General features: G+C 33.3%; 1 protein-coding gene across 2 annotated transcripts in view; it reads right to left on the bottom strand.

The window, feature by feature from the left end:
- LOC148598140 (MAM and LDL-receptor class A domain-containing protein 1-like) overlaps positions 1 to 17,419 on the bottom strand; it is a 156,544-nt gene extending 139,125 nt beyond the window's left edge. For both annotated transcript variants that reach the window (XM_088562174.1, XM_088562173.1), the window contains exons 1-2: positions 17,264 to 17,419; positions 6,946 to 7,321 (exon numbers count right to left, since the gene is read on the bottom strand). In XM_088562174.1, coding sequence (XP_088418300.1) covers positions 6,946 to 7,321; positions 17,264 to 17,287 — 400 coding nt within the window. In that variant the 5' untranslated portion in view covers positions 17,288 to 17,419. The remainder of the gene's footprint in view (positions 1 to 6,945; positions 7,322 to 17,263) is intronic.
- Between the last annotated feature and the right edge of the window lie 6,944 nt (positions 17,420 to 24,363).

The raw sequence follows: 24,363 nt of genomic DNA on the forward strand, positions 1-24,363 counted from the left end.
CAAAGGTTGTACAATATTTCCTTCTAATAAAGCATGGTTAGAAATTAATATGAAACAACTAAAAACCAAAAAGTAACTAATTCTTTTTTTGTCAAATCCTCCTAATCAAATGCTTTTACAGCTGAAAATGATTATTCTAATACTTATTTTGATTGTTTCTTATAATTTTCTTTCTTAAAAGTATGTTTTTAAATGAAAAATTGTGAAATTTGAGTTACGATCAAAACCAGAAATGTCCGATTTTCCTGACTTTCAATTTTGTTTTATAAGCCTTTTCATACATCATGTTGTGTCAATTTTATAATGTTTCGAAATCAAAATTATCCAATTTATGTAGCTACTGATGTTTACATGATGTTTTAGTCTGCATAGAAGTTTCTTTCTCTCACATTTTCATAGGAATAACCACATCAAGGTAAATAAATTGACCGATCAAGTGCAAAATATCGATTTTTTTTGTCTTACAAAATTTTATTACAACCTCAGTAAAAAAAAAAACTTTTTTCCACACGTTTAGATCTTCAAAATTGCACTGTGCACAATACATAAATGCACACTATACACACCAAAATATGGTAGGTGTAAAGTAATGACATAGCATTTTATTAAGATTAGCAATTTTTGTCAGATTTTGGGACTCCTCTAGTTTTATCCATTTCATAGTATTAATGTTCTATGCCCAATGACCCCAACTTTTCTTTTCATAATTTCATTATCGTCTGAATATAGCTGAAAAATTGCTGCTTAGGTGTTAAACCCCAATAATCAATCAATCAATCATATTTTCATTAAACACAATTTAAAATGTTATTTTGGAAGTTTTTATCCTTGTTATTTCTTCTATGGATTTTATAGTTAAACCAACTAAGATAAAAATCTAAAGAAAACCCTTTTCCTGCCAAAATTTCAAATGCCTACATCTCAAAAACAAGCACATCAATTGTTCTAGCGTGAAAGATCATATAAGATTTCGCAACCTTTTGCAATCCTTGTACCAGTCTTTATAAAAATCAGACAGGAGGTGATTCATGCATTTCAAAAACCCACCAAATTCAGTTTCATTTCTTGTTCAGAAACCATTATAGATCACATTACTAGTCTTAGTCTTTCATTTGGTTTTTGTTCTTTTGAGATAAAAGTCATATAGATTGTACATGAAATTATCACTTTGCAAGAGTTATCGTTCTTGATTTGGTTTAATTTGGTTGATTTTAGTGAGAGTTTAAAGTGTAATTTTCCCCAAAGTACAGATTTAAATATAGAAAGGACTATTGTCACATAAAAATATAGCATATGTTGACCAAAAAGCATCGTCTGATCCATGGGTTTTTCTACACCATGAATCATTTTACCACGGGCAGTGCCTGATTTTTACATGGACTGGTACTTAATGTAAATCTGTATAATCATCAAAATCAACTGGTAAGTGGTTTCCTTTACAATTACCCAAACAGGTACTAAACTTTCCCATGGGATACCAATATTGGGATGATGATGTAAAGGTGCATTAAATAGGTTGTAGATAATTGCATGCACTGAACAGCGGTGCAAATAAAAAAAAATATTTTCAACTTAAATGCCCTCAAATTAAGTTTAAAATATTTCATAACTGGTTCAAATGATTATGCAAATTGCAATTGGTTTATTTAAATTTTACCAACCACCTCAATTTTTAGGAGGATGGAACAATTTGAAATTAATAAACTGGGACAATTTCATGGTCAAAATAAGCAGACAGCAGTTTTAGAAACTGATATTTTTGTCAACATAGACCCATCATAATTTTACATAGACAGCACTACATTTTGAAGCAACTTGAGCAAATTTCATCAAAGACCTGCTTAATTTTACATAGGCTCAGTCTGTAGGTCTACTGCTGATTTCTTTCACTGAGACAGTCATATTTAAACACACAAACTGAGACTGATCAAATGCTCTGCACATGTCATATGTAAATTGTCAAATCTTAAAATGTGTGTATTGTCAATGAGTGTTATATTAATGTGCCCTCGTTACCTCAATCATGAATGTCAGTATGTATGTAACTGCCACTTGAGGGTCCATAATTGTTTTAATATAAGGGAAATCCAAGGAATGAGGATTTGAAGGGTAATCAAATGAAAATAATCTGGGATAATTATTAGACAGGGAAAATAGACACACGAAACAAAGAACATAAAATATCTGAAATAACACGTACAAAAAAAACAAAAGTAAATGAGCAACTCCAACTCCACTAAAGCAGTGAACATGGACCAGGTACACCGGTAGGGTATTACTATATTGCATATTTTAAGGTACATTATGTGTAACATATGAAAAACATGAACACTGGACATCTCGGCTCACGGACATCTTTGAGGGTATCACCCTCCTTTTTGGACTTGGAATTTTGGTCACGTTCAGAGTGTACTTTAGACTTAGGCACACAAGTCCATGGACTTAACATTTCAAAACAGCCATACTTTGTACTTCAAATTTCATGGAATTTGGACTTTACCAAAAAGTAAAATTGTACTCAATACTCAACCCCAAACATGGAGTGTACTTTGGACTTGAAAGGGGAGGGGTGATAACTCCATCTTTGATCAAGTCCGCTTGGTCCGTAGTTCAGACTACTTGGCCCGTGAATAAAATTTTCTGGACTAGGTTTGATTCAACAAGTAGTGAATTTATTGTATAAATAGTATCTGAAAACATTTTCTTAACTTTGCTGTTAATTTTAGTGATGAAATGGAAATCTATGAATTTTAACCAGCTAAGGCCATTAATACTTTATAGATTGAATAAATTGCCAAGAAGTACAAAGTTAATATAAAACTTCACAAATATACTCAAATGACACTTATTTTCAAACAAAATTCTTAAAAAATTTTAATTTTTTTTTTAACATTTTCATTACTGGCTGAGTGGTCACAATCCACGATGTCCAAGGGGCCAAGATGTCTGGACCCTGAAAACTATATATGTAGAACTAATGTGTATCAAAATGATATACATGGTAACAGTCAGTCAGTTTGTATATTCATATGTATCAAAATCATATTTGTGGTACCAGTACGTCAGTCTGTATATCCATAAGACTTTATGTTTGGAAAGCATCAGATTTTTTATAATATTTTGAAAAAAGTTAAATCAAATGCGTGTTTATATTATACATACTCAAATAGGCATATTTTCATTGCATTCTTCTACATATATTTCCATTTGCTTTAATCATATGAAAAACAAAATGATGCAATTTTTTATATGCACTAAGAAAGCCCTCAGTGAATAAGAGGCTATCAAGAGCCTGAATTGCTCACCTGGTTAAATTTTGCCTTTCAAGGGCAATAAATTTAACAAGAGGTTGTCCAACAATTTTGAATCAAAAAAACTTTGGTAGGACTTATCATTAGGATCATTTCAGCGATTGAAAATTTCTTTCTATATTTTACAGTTTTCAAAATATTGGCGGTAAACTCTTAAAAAAAACTTCATTTTTCCCCTTTCAAGAGCAATAAATCTTACAAGGAGTTTTCTGACAACTTATCATTCATTCCAATCTGTCTGCTCTTAGGAGATAATCCACATTGAAAATCCAATAGTTTCTACTGTATTTTAGTGTCATTTACAGAGTTATCTCCCTTAATTTTGAATTCTACAGTAAATTCTATAAAATTTTTATCTCCTAGGAGCACAGGTTTTACAAAAAGTCACATGTTAATTTCTGTTTACTATGAACATTTAAATCAAAATATCAGAAATAAAAATATGTAGGCTTTCCAACCATGAATCACATTTTGCATGATTCTTACCTCGAGTGGTACATAAGGTCTTTATATATAGAATAAAACAATATAATCTTAATTTTTTCCCACATGACTATCTCATTGCTACATGTAGTAACCAATTGCTTTGTTCCCTGGATTTTTTCAAATTTTAAAAGGTCCACTTGATAAAGAAAATTAGAAGTCCACAATAAAATGTCAATTCGAAGTGTTTTATATCAAGGACCCAGGTAGCTAAAATTTCAAAGGTCCTCAGTCAGAAATTGAAGGGTCCACAACATTGGATTGTCACTTATGTGAACCCTTTTATCATTAAAACATAATACCACTTTCAACAAATTTGAACTGAAAACTTGTTTGTTTGGTTTTTTTTTTATTTTCAAGCATAAAACTAATATATTTAGTAACAAGCGACAATGAAATTGCATATCGTTTTATTGTTGTTTATTTCTAATTATTTGCACCAATTTTGGCCCTTTTTTTTCATGACTCAGTTTATTTATATTCTTAGCGCAAAAAAATTATTAAAATGCGCAGTATTAAAATGATAAGCTTTATTTCAGGAGAGTAAATTTACTGAGACAACATTTTTCACGTGATAAAAATTTTTATGGTCTATTAATTATGTACAATTTCAATGTGAATAGTACTTTAAGTAGAATGCATGTATCTGTTAAGTCAACCGCTAAGTACGTAAAAGGCATTTACAAATCCAGCTAAACTTCATGCACTGTCAATAGTAGAGGCGATTGAGACAATCTGCTTAACAACAATGCTTTTTCATTCTTAAATGCTCTACTTTCACACAGCTATGGTCATTTTTGGTCAAACTGGTGTTTTTTTTTTAAACAAAACATTTACATGTACCTCAATGTTTTTTCATTCTTAAATGCTCTATTTTCACACAGCTATGGTTATTTCTGTATCACACTGGATATATTTTTTTTTTTTTTTAAACATTTACATGTACCTCAAATATAACTCAACCAAATTATAAATGATCATGAATGCAATATAGTGCCCAGGGGTCTAGGATTCCTATTTCCCGTTTCCCGAGGAAAGTGAATTTTGGGTCAGGGAAAGTTAGTTGAAATCTTCATATGCTGTAAGGATTTGTTTTGTAAGGAAAGCAGTAATTGACTGGGGAAAAGTTGATTTCATATGGATTTTTTCAGAGGCAACCTCAATTTCTGAAAAATCCTAGAACACTGGTGCCATTTTCATACACAATCTTTTATCTCAAAAGTGTAACCGACTTTTTATGTGGTCTGTAAATGTTTCTAATTTTTTACATGCATGAACCACCTTCCTCTCATTTTTATAAAAAAAAAAATCTACTTAAATTTACAATCATTGAACAAATAGGAAATAGCTGTGAATGAATTGGAAAGAGTAATATTTGCCATATATAGATAATAATTTTGGTCTAATGGACATTTCATGCTCAGACACTACAGATATATAAAGATGTGCAGATTGGTTTTATAATATATAGCCTCATTTTTTAATCTGGAGTGGAATCACACCAATACATCTTGTCTGAGCTGATTTTTTTTGTACATGTACAGCTTCACTCATACCCATAATTCTATTGCCAGGGGATTCTCTTCCTTTAATGGCCAATCATGTCAATATCTATTCAATATATTTACTATATGGCTATGAAGATTTTTGCTAAAATTAGCCAGCCCTGCCAAAAAAAGGCTACTATTTCTAACTTAAGCAATAACTAACCCTGTTTGTGTGCTAGGTGCATGAGTTGGCTATATAGACTGGCCATATTTTTTTTCACTAAACCCTAATGCTTATATACACCAGAAGACTTTATTTTTCACAAAGGCAAATAAATTCATATTGGTGACATCCTTTATAAATCTTAATTCTTTTGACAACTATGTCCATTCAAATGTTTATCTTTATTTGATAAGAAACAAAAAAGTCACAATCTTACAGCTAGTTGAAATAGACCAGTTCCAATTTCAATACAAATCTAGCTAGGCTAGTGAGAAATTTAAAGAGCTCTTTAGGTAGAAATCTGCCCTACATTATACTAATGTGTCCTACTTAACTCCCACTGAACACCTGTGCGATCTTCTGGATGCTGTCTTATAAGTTAGAATAGCTGTCAAATATGATGGTGGATGGATAATTCAAAGATTAAGGTCAGCATAATTGACAGCTATTCAGAATTAAAACTGGAACTGGTCTATTTCAAAAAACTGTAATCTCATACTCAGGTTTGTCAAATAAAATGTGTTAACAGTTCCTCATCCTTTCAGAATAATAATAATCATAATTCATCTCAGAAAGACATGTAAGTAAGGTCAAGCAAACTTAAATGATAGATTCTCATTCAACCTTCACAAAAAGAATGGGGCAGGTTGGAGGATTTCATTTTTTATTTTTATTTCTTTCCAGATATTTGCTAATCTAATTTCAGCTCTTTGAAATACAGTTATATTCTAAATCCATAGCCATGTCAGTTTCAGGAAAAAACAACATCATTTTTTTGTCAATAAGAAATGAAAGATTTGTGTGTTATAGTATCTAAATACTAGAAACTGATACAAAAAATAAATACTGATTTTGAAATTCCCACCTCTATTTTTTAAATTTTTGTCAACTTTTTAAGGGGCAGGAGTGAAGTGAAAAGAAAAACTACAGGTATATCAATATTTTTGTAAATCCAAAGAAATCAAGTTACATAGTATTTCTATCTTTCATCTTTTAATTTAGGTTAAGTTAGTGGAAATTTTTTTGGGAATTTTTCCATTGGGAAAAAGATTTTACCTTAAACTAAAGGAGGATGGTTAAGATTAGTTTAAACCCAATGCAGACATGAACCCATCCACAGTCAGGAGATGTTGGTCATTAATGTGTATTTGTGTCGTTATACCACTATTAAGCTTATTTTTAATAAGTGTCATCCTCTGTTACTGTGGATTTTATTACTTTAAATTTAATTGTTTGGGTCTTTCAGAGCTTACTTAAAGATGTACTATTTACACTTATTGAAGACCTTTTGGTGATCTCTATAAGTAATCACTATTTTTATAAACTTTATACAAAGGTGCATTTTGTTGCCTTTCACCATATCTATAATATCAATTAAATCACTGAAAGTAATGTGAACAGAAGGAAAGACTGGACTGTAGAAGAAGGTAATTATACTCACAAAGACTTGTAAAGTACACTGCTACTCCTATGGTACTTCCAACTACAACTAGTAGTCCCAGAGAAATAAATATCGCAAAACATGTACGACGTCCCTTCGTTTTAAAGTCTGTAGACGAACTCGTATTGAGATGCTCATTTGAATCATATGATGGTCCATAAAAATTACGACTAGAAATTGGATCTTCTCGAACAGTTCTATGGTCCCATATTGCTGGGACTTTACTGTTCATATAGTCTTTGTAATGATAATCTGGTCTATAAACTCCATGGTCTGGGCCATAATCTTGTGGATATGGGTCTCCACGGCAAGGACCAAAGTCTTGGTAGTTTGGATTAACAAAATAGTCACCATAGTGATCAGGATGCTGGTGCCTCTGAAAAAAATAAAACAAATGGTATGAACTGCTCATTAAGCAACAGTCTTTGTAAGAATCATGCAAAATCTGAAAAATGTGATATACACCAAAAAAGGCTACATATTTTTATTTTTGTAATTAAGTTATTTTATGTGTCTATACTATGAAATGTGAAATTAATTATTCAAATCTGCCTGCTCTTAGGAGATAATTAACATTGAAAACCCAATAGATTCTATTATATTTGAATGTCATTAACAGTTATCTCCCTTAATTTTGAAATCTACAGTGGATTCTATAGACTTTTAATCTCTTAAGAACACAGGATACATGAAAATTTCTGTTTACTATGGCAATTCTAACAAAATATCAAAAATAAAAAATTGTAGGCTTTTCATCCATGAATTACATCTTGCATGGATTTTACAGCAAAAAGGAATCATTTGTGATATGTTGGGAACAATTGTGTAGGGGGATCAAGTGTTCTCCCTAAGATTTACATATACATGTATCATCCTGGTAACCCCTGAATTCTAATAAAGCATCTTGTATCTAAAAATTGTAGCATCATATTTGTATTGGACCCTATGGGAAGTTCTTGCTAGATATCATCCTGGTGAAAATTAAAGTATAGCATCAGGGCAATGTGATAGAGTAATCAAGGGAACCAAGATTCTAGCAGTAATCAAAAGAATGTAATCCAGGGACAAAGACCAGACACTGAAAACAGACATACACAACAAAGAACATGAAGTAACTGAAATAATACATACTAAGTAACAAAAGCAAATGAGCAACTCCGACTCCACTAAATACTGGGAGCATGGACCAGGTGCACCGATAGGGTAAGCGTCCTCTGCTTTTCTAGAAACACCTGCTGAGTTGCTCATAAAAAGTCAAGACCAGGTCATAGAAAGAGGAAAGGAAAACTATGACATGTTGAACAAATCAGTTTTCATGGCGATGCTATGTGGCCCTGGAGAGATCACCAGAATAGAAAGTCACTATAACTCACATCTCACATTGATTACATATATGGTTGGAGGACCTACCTGTAATTGCAGTTGGTACAGTTCTTTATAAAAATCAGACAGGAGGTTAAAAATTCATAAGCACAACTAATAGACCTTTACATACTTAATATTTTTTTTACAATCTATATTAATCATCAACCTGCTACTGTATTGTAAACAACAGGCAAAAACTGGGAAAATGGTAAAAAGAAGATTTTCTGGGGTCATAATTCCAAGAAGAGCCAACAGATTTTTCTGAAACTTGTACCAAAAATAGATATTGTAATACTGAACATTTTATCAATTCACATTAATTATCAATCTGCTTTCTTTTTTCTAAATAATAGTCAAAATCTGATAAAAACATCAAGAATGACACTTTCAAGGGCCATAACTCCAAGAAGTGTGGACAGATTTTCCTGAAACTTGCACCAAAAATAGATATTGAAATACTGAACATTTTATCAATTTACAGTATTAATCAATCTGCTTTTCATTTTCTAAATAATAGGCAAAAACTGCAAAAAAATGTAAATCAGAAAAAAAGGATAATAACTCCAAATTCTGTAAATCAATTATCTTGAATTTTTCAGGAAAGATATATAGATCTCTTCAAATCAAAAAGCCATATAAGTCTAAGATTTCTTCTATCTGTAATGGTTTTTGAGATATAAACAAAAAATTATAATGCATTAAGACTGGAAATTTTACATTAATGCCATCCCCTACCAACACCTATTTACTGGTCCGTGAATGTCTGAAAAATAGTCTATCAGAACTTCGTTAAAACTGAAATGTGACTATTATCATTCATAGCATTACTGTACCAATCTTTGCGGTCCACTCCCTATATATAAGGTGATAGGAAACGCCACTGTACCATTTTCCAGCTTGCTATAGGTGAATAAGTGGGGAAAAACAACAAACAGTGATTACATGATAAGTCAATAAAGCTTACATTATTAATTATGGATGATCATCAAAAACATCATTGTCCTGTCATCTGATGTAAGTAGGATAAATGTATGATATGATGAATATTGTAATATTTTTAGAATCAGGGGAACACTCCTAACATTATACATGGGATTTGGTCTTTTTTATCTGACAAAATATATGATTTTTTGAAAGCAAAATAAATGAATGAGGCAGGGTAACAGAATCCCAGCGGCACCCCTTATCAACAAATTATTGGAGTGCCCTATCCCACCCCGAGGTTGCAATGTACTTTAACTACCTTTTAACAATGCATCGAATGCGTCAAAGAAGCTGTCAAATGAGTTTTAAAATGCATGAGTCACACGCGGCACATACTATTGCCGCCAAACGGATTATCCAACATGGTCATTGTGGTAAAGGTTGGACAGGGGAGTGAGACGATTAGATATAGAAGTGCAACACCAGAATTTTTTTAATAGACCCTCTTGTGGTAAATTGGTGAGCATGCTCAGTATACACTTCCGCGAGGTAGAGCTTGTGTAGAACAAAAGAATTTTCCTCGCAGAAGTATATATCGAGCATGCTCTCCGCATGCTTATCGACTACCCCAACGTTAGCACAAAAGGGTCAGTGTAATAAAGTATTGACACATACAGTGGCGTAGCTGGGGGTCTGGGGACAGCCCCCAGAAGCTGACATTTTGTGAATGGTGAATGGTTTCGCACTCAAATGAGTAGTTTAACATCTAGCAAGACAGTCTTCAGGTACTAAAAATAGCACAAACTATACGTTTTGCAATATAACAATACTTACCGCAGCCAGTGGCGGATCCAGAGTTCTAGGTAAAGTGGGGGGGGGCAAACATTTTTTTTTACAAGATCACAGGTTAGGTTCACCAAGTGATCCGAATTTGCTAGGGGGTTTGGGGCACGCCCCCAAGAAAATTTTGAAATATTAAATCTCAAATCCTGCATTATGAGGGTATCTTGAACAATTTTTCACCAATTTTTAAAAAAAAAATGCAATTTTCTAAGCCACCCCCCACCCCCGCCACTGACAGCTACTTCACGGCCGTCAAACGGGTAACCGCGGAGAGTCCGTTAACATTCGTAACATATCATATCAGCTATTTTAAAATATAATACAAAGTCTAAAAAACCTAGCCCAAATACAGCATGAGAGATGTCCGGACAAACTTTGTTAAAATCTTTCAATACTCAGATTAGCTAAACGAAATTTTTCGAAGCACTTTAAACATCTCATAATTTTTCATAAAAGTACACTTCATATCAGAAGAACCGAGCTGAACTAAGTTTGTCCATGCAATTTGAACATATTACAATTTTTCATAAAAGTACACTACTTATAATAATTATATAAAATTTCAAAAGATCGTAAAAAATTTTAAAAAGTGTCTGATAACGGATATTAATACCCGGATGATACAAGAATGACGTCTAATGAAATTTTGGTCTACTCTTATTAGGAATATTGAAGGACTTTTATAGGACTTCTATTATAAAATTCTTGGTATAGTGAAAGACTGTGCCGTGCCGAATGAGTGCCACACACGTCGACACATCAAAAAATATTTCTTGGGAGAATAAACGTCTTTCAAACTATTCACCAACGCACGTAGCGAAACCAGACGACGCGTGGCAATAGCGGATCCAGGGAGAGGGTTCCGGGGTCGAAACCCATGTCGGGACCACTCCTTTATTAAAAAATGTTAAGTTTACGCAGAATTTTGGCAAAAATGACCAAATAATAGCCTGTAATCCCTTTTTCTGCAACCCTCTGGAGCCCCCTATTCAAAATCTCCGGATTCCCCCATATGTGGCTACCACCCCCCTGGATACACCACTGATATATTCTAATCTGTATTGAATTGTATATTGAAATGTCATGCGATCTTTTTCATCTATCCATGTATAAACAGATCACGATAAAAAGCTATAGAATGTACAAAATATAACACCAAAATAGCTCATGCTATCATATTTCTTAGAATTTACGTTTGAAAATGTGTTTATTAACGATCGTGAAATTGGATAATATAGACAGATAGAACCTTTTCACTTTTCCCTGAATATTAAACATCATTTTTAAATTTAGAAAATTTAAGTCGGTCAAGTAAAAAAAAACCTAGCTATTGTATGCATTTTGTAATAACTATGCAAGTACAAAGAATAATCTGCCCTTTTACGCCGTTTTATTTTTGTTTGTTTGATTTGTTTTGGGGATTGTTTTTGTCCCTGTACTATAAACCCTTTTCATATTGAAATCACACAAATCATGACAAATAAAAACACAAGAGTCAATTGTGAACTTGTGTAATTACTATCAGTACACAGGTTCGGCGTTCTTTCCTCGGAATTTTATCACGTCATTTTATAGTAAAACCGTAAAGCTTGACTAAAGAATGGCAATATAACCGCTTCTTCCTGAAATTGGTACTATGAGAATTTCTGTAGATTTTTTAAGGCTATTTCCCTATAGTGTTTGTTTGTTTTGGTATGCTTTTCTTGACTTATTCCTGTAATGTTTCTTGTTTGGGGTTGATTTTTTTGTTATTTCTTGTTGGTCTTGTTTTTTTTTTCTCTAATTTCAATTTTTCTTCTTCACTTCCACCAGGCATAAAGATCTGGAATTGGATTATAGCGCAAATGTATAAATGCAACTCGATCGTGAAAACGAAACAATACGTACAGCGACCATACTACTAGCAGTTTACTGGACATACCAGTACCAGACCAGTTTAAACCTACAAAAAGTTATGCCCTCACCTCATGTAATGTACATTTCTGGTTTTTAGTATGTTGTGCAATATGTTATTCGTCGATTTCTGTTTTTCTACTTTTTTGTATTCAAGTTTTGTGTAGGTCTATTAACTTCCCGACTTAATCCCGTTCCGCCTGTCGGCATTGCTACTTTTTCCTGCTGGCTTCGCTGGGATTGATTTACCCAATTAAAGAAATGAAAACCCCAACACTCCAAAATTTATATACATGTACATGTATAAGGGTAACGGACAACCCCACTATACATGTATCAGAAGTATTATATGTATTTGTACTAAAGATGTTTGCTGCTGTAGCTGTATAAGAATAACAAGGCTTTCAAAGTGTTGTGAAGTCTTGTCATAGTTTTCCTTTCCTCTTTCGTCTTGCAGAAATCAAAAGAATGTAATCCAAGGACAAAGACCAGACACGGAGTTTTATGGTCGTCATCATGAACTAGTGGATCGCTACGGTGTATCCATCTGTGCCATGAAAACTGATTTGTTTAGCGTGTCATAGTTTTCCTTTCCTCTATCGTCTACCCCGGACTTGACTTTTTATGTTTCTAGAAAAGCAGAGGACGCTTACACAGGGGCGGATTCAGGCGGGGGAGTGGCGGGCGTGCACCCCCTAAATTTTGCAAAGCATGGGTTGCCAGGGTTAGATTTTGGCGCTTTTAGGTTGAAACTTTTCTCGCTAATTTTACCACAAAAGATATCCACATTTCACCCACTCTAGAAGAATATTTAAAAGATTTAACCTAAAAAATGTTTGCTGTGCGCCCCCTAATCTAATTAAAAAACTGGGAGCATTATAAAAAGAAAAGTAGGGGTACGGGGTAAAAAATATTAATGCAATGAAATGAAACCAGAGGAGTCCGACAAAGCTGACTGAACATGACCAGTGAACATCCTCAAGTTTGAAGAAAAACCAATTTTACACTATGTTATTTAATGGAATACAAATATTTATACGGTTTTATATTTAGATGTAAAAATCATAGACTTGGTTGTTTTAATTACATAAACATCGTTTGTCACTTACAAAAGCCACTTATGAAAACATTTTAAATACATTAATTCGATTCATACGAAAAGGGAAAACTATTAAAATATCAAATGTATTTGAAAATTCATTATTGAACAGACATGATTAAATATTGTAGAATACTTTATAAGTGCATTTCAAGAATTTATACAACAGCTGGTTAAAAAAGGTACAGTGAAACCTTTCAATATGGAAGCCAAATATTTTAAAATAAAAATAATAAATGTTGTGAAGTAGCTCAAATTCAATTTAAAAAAGAATAAAGAATAAGTGAACAATTGTCACCTTTAGACTTGACTTTTCATGAGCAACTCGGCGGGTGTTTCTAGAAAAGCAGAGGAAGCTTATCCTACCGGTGCACCCGGTCCATGCTCCCAGTTTTTAGTGGAGTCGAGTTGTTCATTTGCTTTTGTTACTTTGTATGTATGATTTTAGTTACTTTATGTTCTTTGTTTTGTGTATGTTTGTCTGGTCTTTGTCCCTGGATTGTATTCTTTTGATCACCGCTATAACCTTGGTTCCCTTGATTATTCTTTGATTACCGCTATAACCTTGGTTCCCTTAATTACTCTTTGAAAGGTAAAAAGGAACTACAAGCAAATAAAATAAAACGTAAAAAAACTAAAAAATAGATGAGCCCAAATTTTCGGCCTTACGGCCTTCTTCAGGGGCAAAGAGTATTAAGGAGAAAAGTATCAACTGCCGATACCTACGACAGAGACAATTTAGGTGTCTTTCAAAATTGATATTGATTGCTGTGAAATATGCGTCAAGTTCAAGATGAAAATTATATAAGTAAAATTGTAACTGAACTGACGAAAACCAATCGAAAACCGGGTTATATTTAATAAATAATGCGGGTTTTGACATTTGCCCAAAGGGATGGGCAGTTCTAAGCTTTCTTACGGGGCGAAAAACAACAGCGTTGATACATTTTTTCCCACTACTCTTTGCTCTTGACGAAGGCCATAAGGCCGAAAATTTGGGTTCATCTTCTTCATTTACGTTTTGTCTATATATCATATGTATGTAGTTTTTTTTACCTTTTAAACGTGGCTATTGTTCACTTATTCATTATTCAAATATTTTTTAAGTCGAAATTCGATCTTTGAAATATAATTTTAACTGTTGCTATATTCACAAAGTTGAAACACAATACTCAAACTCCTTTTAAAATAATGATTATTTTATTCTCTTATTTTTGTCGTTTTCACAGATCGCGGTTAATTACACTTTCCGTCACATCTGCTTTTGTGATTTCTTAAAACTGCTTTATATACCACCATTATTTAGATATATCACGTATCCAATTGTAGTATTGAATTTAATGTCGTATATTACATGTACTTAAAATTAATCGTTATGCCACTCATTCTGGTAATTATGTAAGCGGGCAAGCCCTTAAAGTCTATATTTTTTTTCGAAAAATACTGAAATTATGCGGTACTATATATGTACTATATATGTACGCGTATTCAACTTTCTGAATTATACTTTTCAAGCCGACTAGTCAAAATAGTTCAAAATCTAAATTCAAAAAGACATAACGACATGATATGTACCAATCGGAACAATTCAGGCTTTCTCGTTGCACAAAATGTTATTTTTTAATGTAGCGGAAATAGTCGAATAGTTCCGTTTGGATGTATGTACATGCAAGTTAGAAGGAGGAAAGGACATTAAAGTAATGCTTAGCTGAATTGAATTGAGTTGATTTAGGATGAGACGACTAGTTTTGCGTCGATTATCTCCCCTTTTAAAGTTTTTCAAAGCATTTGATTTGCGCATTTTGTGCGATTAGAACTAATCTCATAATAGGCGATTTAAGCAAATTATAATTGCTCTAAAATATTTCTTTAAGAGCAGTTCTTCCGCCTTCTGGGTCCGGCTGGTTGTTCTTGGCTCTTCTCCATCCAACTTTGCATTTTCCTCCTTTGCATGGTCCAATTTTAATTTTACTTCTCAAATCATGCAGTAATTTTGTATTTAATAACCAACATGTCAATAATTCATTATTCATATTTCTGTATTTTTTCACTACAATTTTCTACTAAACATTTATTTATTTATTTCATTTATCATTTATTAATTAACTTATTTATTTCTTTTATTTTGCTAAAATGCAATTAAAATTGTGAAATTCAATATACATGTAAAGGGAAAAACTGACTGCAGGTCTACACGGCAATCGGAGGTTTAAAAACCTAACAGAAACTGCCGGGTATTTCCGATTGGTTTATGCGGAGAAATCGGAACATAATTCGGTCTTTTGTTGCGGTCATTCTTTTGTGATTGGAATCAAAATATAGCGCCTGAATGAAGTCATCGAAAAAAAAAAAAAACAATCAAACAACAGAATGAACAAAAAAAAAATCTACGAAACGTTTGGGACTGCATCAATGGACCTAAGCAACTCCGAATAACGAAAATGTTGACTATTACATAAAATATTATTATCAAGGAATACTGATCATGACGGGTGTTGAAAGCAAACCAAAATCAGTGGCAAGGACTATTAGAGGATTAGCGACTTTGAAGACTTCAGTCTTTGATTTAAATAAAGAGAAGTGACCGATTCACCTTTCTTCTTTTTACCTTCAACGACAGTTTTACCTTCAACTACAGTCAGTTTTTTCCCTTAAATGTATATTGAACTTTTAACTCAAATATCCCCATATCACGATTTATATATTTAAATAGATTTTAAAAGAGAGAATTGTATTCAAGAAAGAAATTAAAAAAAAAATCTACGTATTCAGTCGGTTTAAAAAATCAATAGTTCAATGTAGTTGAAAAAGAATAAATATTTGTAGCCTTTATACTATCTCGTTTCTAATACAAATGGAGAAAAACAAAGAGTTTCGACGAGTGCAGTATGACACGACATCGGAAAAATATATATATATATTCATCAATTTTATTAATAATTATAAGATCTGTTTAAACCCTTAACGAAAATTAGTTTTTGGCCTCTTTGTCCCCTTATAACTTAAAATCCATGGAAGACTTTAGTTCTGACTAAAAACAAATAGGGCTGTTCATGAGCAATCTAATAGAAATTAAGTGAAAACAAGACCAAAATATAAAATGGTTATTTGTTTTAAGCATGGCCCAATTTCGGACCCCTAATACTGTTCAACGTGGTAAGATAATTCTTTTCTGTAAAACATCAATAAACCATCATTTTTAAATAAACACCTACTTTACCTATTTTGGCCCCTTTTCTGCAGATTGGTTGGGGCAAGTGACCCCATTTTAACAAGCAAGCTTCCTCTAGCACCAAGTAACAATATATCAAAGATTCACGACATTCAGTTCACTACAACTACATAACAAAAATAATATGCCCACAATTTTTTGCCCACTTAAAAAAATATGGAATGTATCAAGGTTACCTATTCCAAAAATTTTGGTAGTTACAACCATATAGTATGTATACAAAACGGACAAAACTGTTCAGGTTCTTGTTACCATGACTACAGGCTTTAAAAATAAGCACATGAATAATCACAATCAGATATAAACACAAACTTTTTCCACTGATTTTAATCAAAGCACCACTTCCGACCTTTTTTTCCAAGAAGTGGGACCAATCTTAGTTATATTTTGAGGGGATAGAGAAAGTTCAGATGTCAGAAAGTTGAAGGCCTATTGATATTCCCAAATGAGTCTGGATAACAGTGAAAAGGTCTAAAGCAAACCCTAAAAAATCCAAAAACCCGTCTTAAGCGAACCCTGAAAAATCCGAAAACCTGTCTGAACCAGACACTATTAAAACCCTCTATATCAGTTGAAATTTGTTTTGAACCTTTTTGAACCGAACACTTGTCTACACCGAATCCAGATTTGAAAAAAAAACTATAAATCACAAAAACTAATAAACAAAGAGTAAAAGTTTGAACATATTTCTAAATCGAATAAATTATAATTTATAATAAATCTCTTCCATATGAATGAGGAAAAAGTTTGAAAAATATTTACAAAAAAACTTTAGGCTGAAATAGTTGTAAAAGAGTTTTGAAACTAGTAATGAACTTCCGACACATTTGAGAAAAACAAACTTCTAAAAATTTGAAAATTTGAAAAGAAACGAACATTCAGTGGTAGGTGGTTTAAATCTTAAAATGTTAAAAATACCAATTACGGGTGGTGAGAATTTAAATTTTAAATATTTTCTCTACCTTTTTTCGATCTCTTCTATCCATATTCGTTTAAAACTGTATGTCCCTTTCGAAATAACTGAATTATTGCATGTTTACACCATCCCTATTTTCAGGTTCATTTGTAATCTAACACAAGAGACAAATTTTACTTCCTGATTCTTTTCAGTGGAAAAACTGCGTTACGGGTGAACGCACAGCTACAACTTAATGGTTTTGAAATGATGAATGGCAAAATGTCAGATTTAAAAATAACGTCCTCAATGGCCCACAAAGAAGGGGTGTCTATAGTGCGAAGTCACTCAAAGTAATTTTGGGTATTGAATTACGTATCCAAATCCTATTGTTTACTAGGTTTGAGAAGTCACGTCTTCGAATGCTTTATACGTATTTCGTTTTCTTCATGAAATTTTTCTATTGCGTGAAAGCAGAAGTTAATTGAAAATTGTATAAACCGAACGTGTTCGGAACTTAAGATTTTGTTGGGTTTTGGAGGATATAGTGTTAACTCTGATATCATGTTCACAGCAATGTAAAACTGAAAGGGCCTGAGCTTGATTAAAGAGGAAACTGATGGGGTATAGTTTTGTAAGGGAGGATACAGTGGTAGACATTAAGGCGGTTATCCGTGAAAGTGCATTTTGTTGGAAACATTTGTTTTTATTGTATGCTTAATTGTCAAAAATGAGCAAATAATAGTCTTACATCCTACTGATATTTATTAATGGATATGACCCCCTTTTTAGCATACACTTTAAGATCCTCTCCTGTTGTTTTAATCTTTAAACAAAACATTTCGATTACTCCATATTGCGCGCAAAGTGTACTGTGACATCTCAGTTTTTGTGACTCAAGCTAACTAGAAACTTAGAATTTGGAATTTAATGATATTTTATCTTCTCCATCCAATTACTTTAAATTTCACATTCAGTTAAGTTTTTTACCACTTTCAACCTCATTAAGCTCTATGAAAATTACTTGTACTTTAGTCGATTTCCTTTTTTTCAATTTCTGGAGATATATTTTTTCTTATTATTACCCCTTTTTATCCATTTCGGGTATGGACAATATTGGGAGAGGTGTATGTATGAAAAAAAACGGGGAAAAGCAATCAAAAACAAAAACTAACCAGATACAGTCAATTAAAACGGTATACAAAACGGGAAACAAAATCACAGTCAGGAAATACCTACATGTACCAGGAACGGATCCAGAGGTTTTGACCTCTCCCCCTCGATTTGTCACTGCGTAAAAGGACGATCGAAACGACTCGACCATTTCTGCTACACCATAAAAAAAATAACAAGAAAAGCTGAATAGTTCTGATTGGTTGGAGAGAGTCAAGGTTACTCTGTATGTTCATCGACCTTGTTTTTTTTAATGTTTATTGTATCAATTTCATTTGAAAAAAGTAAACAACCCTTCTTATGGATATAACATTTAAATTTTGAAGCTGATAGCGAGTACTTTAAAGGGCGTCGGTATTTTTAAATTGAAAAGACAGCTTTATATGCTTTTAAAACCTATTTATTATTTCGTTTTAACGATGGTTCGTTATGTAATTGAGAAAATCATACATTCCCAAACCAAACCAAATTAGGAACGATAACTGTCTCGCAGAGTCATGGAAGTTCTTTTATAATATATATCATTTTTTTTTTATCTCGGAAGAGCAACAATTGAACAACAAACTTGATGGTGACGTCCCCTTGTCACCATCATAATTATGGTGTTGACGTATCACAATTGGTTCGATTTGCTTGTATTTGTAACAATGTTTCCAATGGTAAAGAAAGGAATTTTTATATAACCGAGAAATTACTACATCAAGGTTTTCGATATCACAAGCTCGTAAAAACCAATTAACAAAGTTTTTCAACCGATACAAGGAACTCATTCTCAAATACAAATGTACTTGCAGAGAATTAATACGCACGGGTATCTCTCACTGTTTGTTGACGCCCGTCTTTTGAGTCACTGTCCGTCCGTCCGTCCGTTCATAAATAACATCTTAACATATTAACTTTTTGTTCAATGCTTGCACTTGTGGAAGGAAACTCTATTTTTATACCCTCTTCTGAAACGTTGGGTTAATAGTGAAAGGGTTCTCCACATGTTGAAATTTTGTTTATTCGGGAGTCTTTTTCGATTTGAAACTAGTATGGTCCATATTTTGATCCCATGGCTTCTGGGAAGGAGAGTGTGTATATCAATTAGTTAGCCTTGCTCATGATTTTTTTCCTAGGTTTTGGGTTTTTTTTCGTAGTTTTCCTATTTTCCGCTTTAGAGTTTAATGGCCTGAAATATCAAGTGAAAATGTGCAGCCAGAACAGCCTAAACCAAACCCGATTTGCAAGCTCCATGCAGCGGCAGACGTTCGATCGTTCCGTCTTTTACTATAACCGCTGCAGACAGGCCTTTCTCGGACATGTTTAAAATAAAACACAGTTTGACAATCGTATAATGTTCATAAATCCATTCCCTTTTTCCCGACTTTGCAAGATTCGTGTACTTTCAGAGAGGGCCGACTGCAGTGTGTATAGTGAATTTCAAGCGCCAGACGCTGTTTCGGAGCTTGGCGAATTCGAGCATAAAATTTGGTTAGTTAAGGGTGCACTATACAGTTACATTTAGGCGCCTTGTTTCGCACAACTCGGTCAAATTATGTATAACTTAAAACTAAAAGTTGAAATTTGGTGGATATTCTGCTTAAACGTAGCTAAGCATTTATACATGGACAGATGTAATATATGTAAAGGTAAACAGGTGTAATTTAAATGAAGAATGGTATCCGGAACGTTTCAGTTTCTTGTCGTATTTGGTTCTCTCCCCAGCATTTGCTGGCTGATTTTCAAAATACCTATTTCGCACGAACTTTTGGAACTAAAATGGTGAGAAAATGAATCGAAAAAAGATGTTATTATATTCAGGTGCGGATCCAAGGACGGGCGTGCCGGAGGTACACCTCCAAAGAATGGAAAAAAAAAACTTTTTTTTGCATAAATCTTGATTTTTCACAAATTTTACCCAGAAAATTTTCTTTAATTCTATTTATGCCCCCCCCCCCCAATCTGAGATCCTGTATCCGCCCCTGATATTCACCCTTGTTCCACCTCCTCCGTGCATGCTTTCATCCTGTGCTAGTGTTTAACTGCTTGATATTTTATAAAATATAGTATTTGGCTGTTAGTATTGGAAAGACACCCCTGATTTGTACTAAAACTCAGTAATATTTTTTCCAGTATGTTACGACGGCTGCTGGATTTTATAACAATAATCACTAAATTACTTATAAATTACTTGAACCTCCACACATCAAGGATTACAGTAAAATATGTACTTTTTACGGCAAATTCTTGTAATTTCTGTGTGGACTGCCTCAAAACAGCTTTATTTCAACAAAATGAGACCAAACTTTCAGAACTGACCTAACCGTATCTTACTACCTAAGACAAGTTTTCCGATTATTAGGATTCGATAGAGACTGGTTTCATTGTACCTAATTCAGAAATTAGTTCAGATTAACAGACGTCTTTTGAAGGTCGATGGACTTACTACTTAACATGAATTTCATCCAGGGGGTGAATTTAATTGGGACAGATAAGAGTGCTTAAAAATAATGATAAACTATTTTGACGGAATATGTAAGTAAATACCCGTTTAAAGTTCAAATAATGAAATTCGGGGGAATCACCTTGTGTATTCCAATGCAGTAGAACAAAATTATAGTACTTGTTTTCTATCTGTAAATTTCCAAGTCTATAGACTGGAAAATTACTAGTAATGTTCGTTCATGCGACGTCATATTTTTCTGCCCGAAAATGATGAATACTGATTACTCACTGCGGAGTACTTGATTGTAAAAGAGTGATTTCCGAGTTACACAAACACTCATTTAACTTTCTTTTACCACGAACGTGACATCTTATGAGCAAATTTGCCCTTGTTTCTAGAAAGGCAGAGTTTTTCATACTGGTGCACATGGTCCATGCTACCAGTTTTTTGTTGAGTCCGCGATGCTCATTTAATTTTGTTCCTTTGTGTGTATTATTTTGGTTATTTTTATGTTCTTTGTTGTGTGTGTCTGTTTTCCGTGTCTGGTATTTGACTGTTTGAGTGTTATTTCGTTATTTCGAGATTATAAGTATACTTAAGACGGGAACAACTATTGACTTTGCTAAAATGATATCGTTAACAAATAAAATGACTCTAATTTTAGTTTGAATGAACCAGACACTAATTTCGGCAATTGTATACCAAATATACAAAGAGATATTCATAATATTCATAATGCTAGAGTTTTTGATCGACAACATATTTGTTCAGTGTGGTATACACGTTTTCAACAAAAAGTCGGTATTCAAATGAGCACAAATTGTGCTCCTCTACTTGGTGACCTATTCCTTTACTCTTATGACGCCTCATATATTAACCTTCACTTAGAGATCGATGGTAAAAGAAAACTATTCACAAACTATACGACATACGCGATGATTTTTCATTCTGTATCGTCAACTTTCCTTTCATATGTGGCAACATCCCTTCAGCACCTGCGTATGGAGTCTTCATATCACAACTAATACGTTACGTGCTCGAATTCTTATAATTATGCTTCTGGAACAGGGTTATGTTGCTACAAAATTGAAGGTATCCCTACAGAAGTTTTATAGTCGTCATCATGAACTCATGGATCGTTACGGTGTATCCATCTGTACCATGAAAACTGATTTGTTCAAAGTGTCATAGTTTTCGTTTCCTCTTTCGTCTACCCGGGCTTAACTTTTTTATGAGCATCTCGACGGGTGTTTCTAGAGGACGCTTACTCTTCTGGTGCACCTGGTCCATGCATGCTCCCAGTTTTAGTGGAGTCCGATTTGCTCATTTACTTTTGTTATTTTGTATGTATTATTATGGTTATTTCATGTTCATTGTTGTATGCGTCTTTCCGACACGCCTGACCGCGCACAATAATTTTAGCCAATTTAATTGTAACCCTATTCTTTACATTTGTTTGTCTACTGAAATGTGTCCAAAACATGGGGTCAAACGAATTCAGCGTTGGTAGTTACTGTAGTGGTTAATGTAAAAAAATATCATATCACACTCAGCTGCATCCAACATCAACAGAATAATTTTTTGTATCATATCTAAATGCAGTATTTTCATATGGCTATAGGTAATTACATATGACACATAACAAGTAAATTTTTTCCACGGACGATATTATATACAACAATACAACCATAGACCCCCCCAATTGATTTGGTTTATTATCGACCCGGTGTGGATGCAAATGGGGGAGGGGGGGGGGGTCCGATCCAAATATTTGTAGGTGTTATTAAATTCTCAACAAATGTTGTTAGGAAGGGTCTTTATTTAACATAGCCATAAACTGATTGTTACAATGCAGAGAGAGGTCCGCAATAAGTGGTGCACAATGTGTCCCCATTATGTGAACTCCAATAACTTGACAATAAACGATATCACCTTGAAGCGAACGAATACGTTCGATTTTACTTTTTTAGCGGTTTGGACCTTATTTCAATTGTCATGACCATTTGACAAAGGTACATACAACCCACAAAGTGTACTGTTCGGAGTTAGAATCTATTTGAATTTTTCTAACGTTAACGGAGGCATATTTTCAAAATTCGAAATTATTTTTTTACAGAAGGCAGAAAGCTCAAATTCTGTGTAAGAATCAGGAAATAGGTTGCACATCATTTTTCACAATTTGATCTTTTTTGCCTCAAACATATTCAAATACAACTAGAAAACAACTGAAATGTTCTTTAAATTTGTCCTGAATCATTGGTGACGTAGATATTTTTTGACTGCTTATATAAGGAAAAAGTTCGGGAAAATTTGCTCGCCATTTTTCCATAGCGCATTTCAACTAAATTTGAACTATCAATATCTTAAAAAGGCAAATTTTACAAACACTTTGACAGTAATTTCTTGACGTTATGAGGTATAAATACTTGGGTAATGCAATAAAATCGCTGTGTATTTTTACTTCATGTGCCACACCTTATACACATTTTGCCTGATTCTTAGATGGAGAAGTACTTAAATTCTAATGCCTAAGTCAAATATAAATTTACTTTGTTTACTGAAAAGTGCTCTTGAGGAAAATTTACTGACTGAAACGACCATGTAAATCACAGTACTGAATCCTACTGAAACATACAGTACTGAATAACACAGTACTGAAAACGTATTGTAAAAGACAGACTAACAGGTACTAAAAACGTACTGTAAAATTCAGAAATGGAACAGTACTGTAACGTTACTGTAAACGACAGTACTGTTAGGTACTGTAAAATATAGTACTGTATAAGATTGTTGGTAGTTAATTTGGAAGTACATGGACTGTAGATATGCCATCCTCGTAGAAGTGGATATTTTTAATTGTTTTTATTCTTATAAGGGAAAGGCAATAAATTGCGCTTCAAAGACTCTGGATTTTGAAAGCATCGTTATGAAATGCTAAGGACGTGCTTAATACCCTTTCGGAGCACCTGTTTTCACTTCCCTTTTGATGGGTAGTTTTCATGGCAAGTACTTTAGTTTTTTTTTTATAATTTTTTTTGTTTGTGTGTTTTCCTTTTCTTCTGTTTTAATATTGGATCGTCTCCGTTTTATCATGTTTCCATGTATTGTAGCACATGGGCTGAGATAAACTGCCGTGCAGCCCCCCCCCTAAAAAAAAATACACAACAAAATAACAACTCTTATTTGATATGCTAGTACTTTTGCCGATAATAACGAAAAACGTCATGTCCATCCTTGCACTGCTTACGTATGAGAGTAAGCAACATCTTAATTTTTACGGAAAGTTTCTCTCTTTTTACAGCAGATATCATATTTCTTACTACGAAATATGATAATATGAATCTTTACTGTTACGAGTACAGTTCCTGTCTCCATATTCCCTGCATAATTACTTTTTTTTTCTGTTCGCAAAACAGATAGAAATTTGATTAAACTACCATAATTATATAACAACACCGAAGACATGCGTCAGGAGATGTTGGTCATTAATGAGTCGGCGTGTCGTTATTTGACTTCTATTTCATTTTGAAGAAGTGTCATCGTTCTGTTTACTCGGTTGTATTACT

The sequence above is a fragment of the Perna viridis genome, chromosome 14 (genome assembly GCF_037379345.1).
Source record: "Perna viridis isolate PV_CMFRI_1.1 ecotype Kerala chromosome 14, ASM3737934v1, whole genome shotgun sequence".
NCBI lineage: Eukaryota > Metazoa > Mollusca > Bivalvia > Mytilida > Mytilidae > Perna > Perna viridis.